The sequence below is a fragment of the Gigantopelta aegis genome, chromosome 3 (assembly GCF_016097555.1).
Source record: "Gigantopelta aegis isolate Gae_Host chromosome 3, Gae_host_genome, whole genome shotgun sequence".
Taxonomy (NCBI): Eukaryota; Metazoa; Mollusca; class Gastropoda; order Neomphalida; family Peltospiridae; genus Gigantopelta; species Gigantopelta aegis.
In genome coordinates, this window is record NC_054701.1 from 36,208,786 (window position 1) to 36,218,408 (window position 9,623).

General features: G+C 37.1%; 1 protein-coding gene across 1 annotated transcript in view; it reads left to right on the plus strand.

Annotated features, from left to right (window-relative positions):
* LOC121368620 (fibulin-2-like) overlaps nucleotides 1-5,177 on the plus strand; it is a 59,434-nt gene extending 54,257 nt beyond the window's left edge. The window contains exon 24 of the mRNA XM_041493359.1: nucleotides 2,238-5,177. Coding sequence (XP_041349293.1) covers nucleotides 2,238-2,631 — 394 coding nt within the window. The 3' untranslated portion in view covers nucleotides 2,632-5,177. The remainder of the gene's footprint in view (nucleotides 1-2,237) is intronic.
* The last annotated feature ends 4,446 nt before the right edge of the window (nucleotides 5,178-9,623 follow it).

Consider the following 9,623-nt stretch of genomic DNA (forward strand, 5'->3'; position numbering starts at 1 on the left):
ACCTCAGCTATCTGGGTTGGTTGTTAGTTGGTTAGTGGTTAGTGAGAGAGAAGAGGGTTTAGTGGTGTTACACCTAGCCATTGAGCCCTTAAGAACTCACTCTGGATTGGAGCCAGTACCGGACTGCGAACCCTGTACCTACCAGCCTGTAGTCCAATGGCTTAACCACTGCGCCACCGAGGCCGGTTGTCAACATTAACAGTCGTGTACATTTTTGGGTTGAGCTCAACCTTAAAGTTTTACATTAAGCTCCATTTCTCCCAAACTTTAAGTGCTACATCATTGAAACTTGGGCAAGGTGTAGCCCAGTGGTAAAGCGCTCGCTTGATGTGCGGTCGGTTTGGGATCGATCCCCATCAGTGAGTCTACTGTGCTATTTCTTGCTCCAGCCAGTGCACCACGACTGGTACATTAAAGGCTGTGGTATGTACTATCCTGTCTATGGGATGGTGCATATAAAAGATCCCGTGCTGCTAATCGAAAAGAGTAGTCCATCAAGTGGCGACAGTGGGTTTCCTCTCTCAATATCTGTGTGGTTTTTAACCATATGTTTGACACCACATAACCATAAATAAAATGTGTTGAGTGCATCATTAAATTAAACATTTCCTTCCTTCATTGAAACTTGGTTTATAGTTATATCCATGCATGTTCATCTCAATGCATTAAAATTTTAATATATATTTTTAAAGTGATTTTTAGGGTGGTTTTTTTAACATTCATTGAGATGAACATCTATGGGTGCAGCTACTAGCAACAAGTTTGTTATGGTTTTTGACAAGTCACAGAGCCCTGGCTGGAATGGGAAAACACTCCATGGGTCTTCTTTTGGAGAATAGATCCTCTGACCTATTGCTTCTTTAATGATTGATCTACCACTGGCTAAACTCTGCTCTTTGGGACCAAATATTATTTCAGGTGGATTGTTGACAAAGCTGAACAGTAAACAAATATGTATGCTAACAACATATACATGTACCATATATTTTATGATTGGCTACTGAACATTATTATAGTACAACAAGTATCTTTTTTCATGGACATACATTTATAGCATATTGCTATCAATGGCATTTTCTTCAGATCTTTGAAAAAAATTGCAAATATGTACTTAGATTTATGCAACTTGAAAATCAGAAATCTGCACTTAAGTGTCTGTGCATTTTTTTCTTTCATATTTGCATGCCTTTTTGCTTGTGATATCGATTCTTGATTATATTATTCAAATTTCTTTTACTTTTAATTTATAAAAGTCCACATTCTTTGAGATAGTGTTTATGTATTCTGCCAGTCAGTGTACTCAGAAGGCATTGATTATTTGATACGTACATATATATCTTTAACTGTCCAGACATATACATGTAATGCATCATGATTGTAATGGTAATAATGTAAGATAAATACATCCATGACTTCCCACTATAGTTTTTTCCTCTGCGTTTTATCCAAGGGAAACACTTTTGTTGCAGTTAACATACAACTTGAACCATAACTCTTCAAAAAACGCTGACCCTAGTTATTAGGCAATGTGAAATATTTGTGATTTTTACAGCTTTTTTTTTTTACCAATAAATTACACGTTACTTGCAAAATGTCTGCTTCACTTATCAATTTTTGCAAATGCAACACATTTCTGGCTGAAACTAGGGTCAGTGGCTTTAAGATTTATGGCACTTTTAAATAGAATAGAATGTAAGAGGTTCCTCTTGAATCAACTGATTTTTAGAATATACAAGTGTAGTTTATAGTGATAGCCATTCATATTCTGCACATTTTAAGATTTCAACTAATTTAAATAACAATAATTATAGTAATTTTTTTTTTTTTTTTTAATTCAATTGCTTCCTTTGTTTTCATTTTCCTTTGATTTCCATCTCCTTTCTTCTCAAAATCTGACAGCCTTTTCTTTCAAATTCTTTTGCTGTTCACCTCCACATCTCGGTCCTTGTCTCTCCAACCATGACAAAGCTATAACTTCCCATCAGCTTAATTTTTTATTTTTTGTAAGTACAGTATTTTAATTCAGACTATATTTATAGTAATAGACCTAAATTCTCTACAAGTAGATTGCAAACCAAAATAAACATTTATAATTTCAACAAAGTTTAGTGACTACAATATTTAATAAAAAAAAAATACATTTCAATAGTAAAATTATTTAGTTTTTCTGTCTTAACACAAAACAAATCTTGCTTGCTTGTTGCTGATGCAGATTTCTGATTTTCATCTCGTTGCAGCGTTCGGTGCAAGAAATTTGTCAACAACTGCCCAGAATGTTTGAAAGGCCTGCTCTCTCTGTCCTTTAACTTTCTCACATTCCCGACCAACGTCATTATACCGGCCGACCTGTTCTCCATGACCGGTGCTAACGATCCACAAAAACAGTACACCTGGAAGTTGGATATCATGACGGCACGTCCCATGAGGGCCGGAGTGAAACCAGCCGATTTGGGATACTTCTTTCTGAAGGAACAGGCCAACCAGGCCGTGGTCAGCATGATTAAACGTATCGAGGGTCCGCAAGACGTCGTCATCAAGTTAAAGATGACGATTAACAACGTCGCCACTGGTATTGAAGGCTACGCGGAGTCGCGCCTCTATCTTTACATAACTGATGATGCACTCGTCTAGTTCATCATATGTTAATTTTAGACATGTCTGGACTGTGGTTTTATTTCTTTGAGAATCATATGGATTTTGTTTTCTTGTTTTATATGGATATTGGAATTCCGTGGATTTTAGTTGAGTGTTTTTCAATGCATTCAAGATTGACACTCTGTTTTATCATTCCAATCTGTTACCATGATTACTGTTTGGCAGAAATAAAACTTACAAGTTTGTTCTCTATAATGCAATGTTTATATTAAATTTCCATATTTGGTACTAGGTGCTTGTGCAGCAAATTGTGTAGGGAGAATGGGAATGGGAACTGTATTAACGTGCCCACATCCTTACGGTTCAAGCACGCCTGCCCCGGATTCAGTCTCTGACTTCTCCAGTGGCCGACTCCGGGCAGGAGGGTGTAGGGAGGGAGGTGTTGACTGGCGAGTGAAGCTTTTATGGGGGAAGAGGGTCAGGTCATGCTCCCTGGAAAAGACATTAAAAAACAAGAACATTTGCTTGGAGCAGGGTATTTCGATCCCCAAACCTTCCCCCTCTGCATATGTGGCTTGGGTATCTTTTGTATGCAGAGTGTTATAATTCATTGTCATTATATATATATTGTGTATCAATATTTTAGTTCTGCTATATTATAAAACATTAAATACATTTCTAGTTAACTTTTCAGTAATTCATTTACTCAAATTAGTAAACACATTTTATAAAACTGGATGTGTAGAAAATCTTTCTGAATCTTATTCATATGCATGATGTTTTTAATCGGATTTATTCTTCTTGTAAGGTTATGTATTCTTGCCATTCTTGGAAAGTTAGCTTTGTAAACATTAAATCAACTCAGGGTTGAAGCTTGCATAAAGTGAAAAAGAAGAGAGAGGGCAAATTATAAAAATGTAAATCTAAAACAACATGCCAATAGTCTGTATGAGCCTGGCAGATTACACAACAGTCTGCATAATATTGTTTAATCCTTCAAAATGTGCTGTATTTATGAAATTACTAGCAGGCTGTCGACAGAGAAAAACATTTTATACTTTTATTACAATTTGGAGGTGATGGGGAAGGAGTAATTGAACATTTTATTCAGATTATGTCCCCCCAAAACCATTAAGACCACATAAAATGTAAAAAAATGCGCACCCACAACACAATATTAGATTAACTGAAAAAGAAAAGAAGAAAGAGTTAACTATGACTTAACCAAATGATGAAAATCAGCCCGTCTGTCGCTTGTTAATTTAAATGATATTTGATAAAAATGACTTTATTGTTATAAGTTCTGTATAAATATATTGATGAAATTTGAGTTGACTTCACTTGTAGCCTGTCTGTTTTGTATATATCTGTTATAAATAGTAACCAACTAAAACCAAATAAGTAAATCATCAAATTTATTACATTTTACTCAGAAATGCTTAGAAAGTTCATGCTCATTATTTAGTTCAAGTAATGTAAGTATATATAAGTGTTTAAGCTGTACTTCAAAAATTATTAGCAATTTGACAATTGGAAGAATCTGTAGCCAAATTCAAGTTTCAAATAACCGAACAAAATTAAGCAATAGTAATGCTCTTTTAAAAATTCATTTGATTACTGAATTAGCTTTTTGGTGTTTTAATAATGACATTTTTGTCAACTTCCACATCAGTTCGCATTTGGTAATATAATGAACAACAGCTTAAATACTTATATTGTCCACATGGTTCAACATAAACGAGTTAATAAAAATCATACGAAGAACACATGTAATAACAAGTGTAATGACGTAATTTTGGGAAGCGACAAAATAACTTCCTCAATTCTAGCTCAGACTGTGCATGTGAAAGATGACGTTATTTCGCTGTCTCCTTCTAGTTGTTTTGAAACATTTTGAGATGGGTCTTGTTATTCATTGAAAAACCCAAATTGATTAGGATAACACATGTAAACGATTTGACAGTACTTGTAACTCGGTGTACAACATGTTTTGGTTGTAACGTGTATTTTTTATTTGGTTATAAGGCAGCTAGTCTTTGTTACCATCGATATTAAAAGTAAATATGTATTTCCTCACCCATTTTGTTCACTTTTATTATTTTATATTCGAATCTGTTACTTTCAAATATTTCGTTGTATATGTGCATGCATACATGTTTTCACTTGACCCAAAGTACACGTAACATTGTGAATAGGTCATTTTATTGTAATGTAAATGTATATGTATGATGTCAGGACTAGGTCATTTTATTGTAATGTAAATGTATATGTATGATGTCTGAACTAGCTCTGTCACTCGACAAATTCTCCAATTGCAAATTTTAGGAATAATTGGAGAATTTTATTTTAATTTGGTGAACAAATTTAAAGTAATAATTGCCGTTTTGTTGGAAAATAACTCTGGGTTTTGCATTTTTTAAAAGATAATTTGGCGAAATGTTTTGCTAATCCAGAGCTAGTCCTGGATATATTCCAATACACAAGTTGTCAGGTTTAGAATGGATTGGTGTATCTTTTTGTGCTAGAAGGAACTATACAAGCTATCAGATATCCTTTACTTCAATAAAGTTTTAAATAAACAATTGTGTGTTGTTACATTTTGTAATTAACAATTTCTATATGTAGTATAGTTTTGACAGTACAATGTGCGAGGCCACTGTAGGGGATCATTCCCGTGACCCAGTTAAGATTTGCACAGATTGACCAACAGGGGTGATATTTCCAAGTCTTTCCACTGAACTGATAGTCGACAGGTGTGTGGTGACATTTTAAGTTAAGATTTGCACATATTCACTATTATACATAGGTAATATTTTAAGTTTAAGATTTGCACATATTCATCAACACTAGTGACATTTCCAAGTCTCTTTCCACAGTGAATTGATAGCCGATGACAGGGTGGTGGTGATATTTTAAGTTAAAATTTGCACATATTCATTTTTATACATAGGTAATATACTCAAAGGCAAAAGTTATTGTGACATGGATTGTTTGGAGTAATCAATTTGTGAAAATGTGCATGAAATAGCTAAAAGAAATGCAACCAAGCAGTTGTTGCAGCGATTGCATGCTTTGTGCAAGAAACATGGAATATTCGGGAGAAATGCTGTCCAGTGTTCACCATGAAAGGCCAGACATTCAGTCGCAAATCATTGCCACTCTGTGCAGCCTTCAGAAGTCCAGAAGTCAGAAAAACACCATTAGTAAACTGTTTGATGCAATTTCGTCATGCCACGCCTCAGTGAACATGACAGATGGCGAGTTATAGGGATGCTTGAATCTGGGACCTCGCAGCATGACGTCGCATGTCAATTCAATGTCCACAGAAACACCATATGGCACTTATGGCAACGATATCAACAAAACAACCAGGTCAGGGACTGTCCCCGTAGCGGCCGACCACCCGTGACGACCCCTCGCTAAAACACATGGATCCGAACCATGCATCTGTAAAACAGGTTCCAGCCATCAACCCTCACAGCCTGTACCATCCCTTTCTCCAGCGTTTAATGGCCTCAATGAGACGACAGTGCCAGGCCTGTATCAATGCTCAAGGTGGACACACTCACTACTGACTGTGTGAACTTCGCTCTGGACCCCCTCTAAGTGATGTGGCTCATTTGCATATGGCAGGTGCGCCCTTTTTGTGGACTAGTGCTTGTTTCCATACCTTCGGACATTTTCTTTCGATGTTATAATGTAGCATACATGGCAGTAAAAATGTATCATCAATTATCTTTGTCTTTTGTGTGTCACAATAACTTTTGCCTTTTAGTATATTTGTATATTTTAAGTTAAAGTTTTGCACATATTCAGCAACACAAGTGACATTTCCAAGTCTCTTTCCGCAGTGAACTGATAGCCGATGACGGAGGTGTAGTGTGTGGCCGGACCTGTAAGAAGCTGGACGTCGACTGCTACTACAACAAGACGAAGACCGTGTCGTGGCAGTTCCTATCGCTCCCGACGATCGCGTTCGTCAAGCAGCCGCTGACAATCCTCAACATCAAGACGATCGGTTACTCCATCTACCCGAACCTCCACTTGGAGATCATTAGTGGGAACAGTGAGGGTTATTTCAGGACCGTCGTTGACGGAGACAGAGGTTTGTCAACTTCCATATCGATAGCCTATCAAAAGTACTTAAAAAAAAGAAGTTTTTATTCTACTGCGCCCTTTCATTTCTCTCCTTTTTAATTCCATCTCATTTCTTCCTGATCTGGCACAATGGCGTACCTAGGGTATGGCAGGTATGGCATGTACTCTGGGCACGACTTGAAGGGGGATACCACTGAGCAGTTTCTATTAAAGTCAGACGTTATCTAAAAGATAGGTGTCAGATGTTTGGACAGGGGTGCAATTTCAGTGCTTGCCATAAGCGCTACTTTCCGTAGATATGCCACTGATCTGGCAACACCTATCTTTCAACTTCTTTTGCTGTTCACCTCTGCATCCCAGTCCTTATCTCTCGAACTGTGATGGGTGCTTGTCTCTTGTGGCTATCTGTGCCACACACCTGCCATTTCCGATCAGCTTTTGCTGTGAGCTTAGTCTGACCACTTCAGAGTGTTCAGTAGTTACTTCAGGCATTGTAAAGTAAAGAAGCACTTGTAACCACCTACTTATTAAATTTTTACTTAACATACTATTTGCTAGGGATATTTGGAAAACATATATCAAGTATGTGTAAAGCAATTGCTTTTATACATGTATGTGCTTGATGGATAATGTATCTAATTGTAGTCATGCATTGCTATGGTGAAGGGTGGGTCTAGTTTAATAAGTAGAGTACTGGAGTCGTAGTACTGAATCATCAGGTGACCCATTATCCATTTTTTTCTCTCTCACATTTCAACCAGTAACCCATGACTAATATATCAAAGGTCATGGTATGTGTTATCCTGTCTGTGGCCCAGTGGTAAAGCATACTCCTGATGCATGGTTGGTCTAGGATTGATTCCCATCCAAGACCGAAGAATCAAAACATGATACATATGGTGGCAAATAGTCATGAAGATATTTTTTTTTTCTCCTACTCCCAGCACCCAGGTAACATTAACACTTATCGGGGGCGGGGCGTAGCTTAGTAGTAAAGCGCTCGTTTGATGCACGGTCGGTCTAGGATCAATCCCCATCGGTGGGGTCATCAGGCTATTTCTCGTTCCAGCCAGTGCACAACGACTGGTATATCAAAGGTCATGGTATATGTTATCCTGTCTGTGGGATGGTTCATATAAAAAATTCCTTGCTACTAATGGAAAAAATTAGGTTTCCTCTCTAAGACTGTCAGAATTACCAAATGTTTGACATCCAATAGCTGATGATTAATAAATCAGTGCTCTAGTGGTGTTGTTTAACTTTTTTCTTCTCCTTCATATAACATAATATAATGCTGAGACTACTCACCTCTTAAAAATTATATAATGCCGACATCCACACCCCCCCCCCCCTCCTTTCACTGCCTTTGAGATTTAATTTGACTAATATTATTGGATTTTCTGTTGGCATTTTTATTTTCTTTGGTAATAAATATTAGTTTGAGAAATTATCTGTTCAGGGCCAATTGGTCATGCACCAGTCATGGGGTACTTGTTGGAATAGGAAATAATCTGACAGATCTCCATGAAGCTCCAACCAGAGGGGTCTATATTTTGTCTCCATCTGTCTGTCCCACATATAGTTTTTGAGATTTTGTTTCTGCAATATTGAGATGAAATTTTATGTGTAGCTGGATCATGTAGAGTTACATATCAGGTTTGAATTTCATGGGGATTTACATATTTTAACAGAGATATGGCCTTTGAACATAGGAGATAAGAAAATTTGTTAGGCCCAGTAGAGGTCATGTATTGGTTTAGCAGTACTCTCAGAATGCTCGTTTCATGTCTAAAAACAAAATATCTCATATTTCATGTTTAATAACAGGATTTCTTTTATTCATTGCTGCATGGGGGCGGGACGTAGCCCAGTGGTAAAGCACTCACTCGATGCACGGTCGGTCTGGGATCGATCCCCATCGGTGGACCCATTGGGCCATTTTTCATTCCAGCCAATGCACCACAACTGGTATATCAAAGGCTGTGGTATGTGCTATCCTGTTTGTGGGATGGTACATATAAAAGATCCCTTGCTTCTAATCGAAAAGAGTAGCCCATGAAGTGGCGACAGCGGGTTTCCTCTCTCTATATCTGTGTGGTCCATAACCATATGTCTGACGCCATATAACCGTAAATAAAATGTGTCGAGTGCGTCGTTAAATAAAACATTTCTTTCCTTCATTGCAGCATATTTGAAGTTACTTCGACCTCTGTATGGACCAAACGAATACGACATCAAAATGAGGTTGGAAAATCGTGACTTTTCTGGGACCACTGTGATCACGCGACACATCACGCATGCCATTGTGTTCGTGTCAGAGTTCCCCATGTAACCAAGAGAGACGATTTCTTCACAGATGATGTGTATTTGAGTGCTGTAATCATACTAGAATATGTAAAATGTCTTGTGGTGGGCTTTTTTAAAATCAAGATTGAAGTTGTGTCTATAAATTATATAAACAAATACATGGGTTTGAAGACATGTCAGTATAAATTGTCTTCAGTATCAGAAATCATGCTAATACCTTTTTTTTTTCTTCTAAATACTAAATATTTTTCCAAGTCCTCAAAACAATGACACTGAATACAAACTAACCATTTTGTTCATTTTGAATGTCAATAGTGTCAAACTGACTGCCAGTAACAAGGTCAACTTCAAATTTTATGGACTGAGGGTTTTAGTTGCAGACATCATTTGCGGTTACTATTTGTACGAGTACGGGCTCCTATTTGTGTAGGGGGCAGGTTGATTTTTGCCAGAATTAACAAAATTACCAAATCTGAATTACAACATTTATTCATATTAGCATTACTGCCAAACAGCTATATAGGGCTGAAAACGAATAACTATGCTTTTGTACATGGATTACAACTAATATTGTGGGTAGAATTATGAAAATATACGATGAAAAGGTTTCGGGCCTCAACATT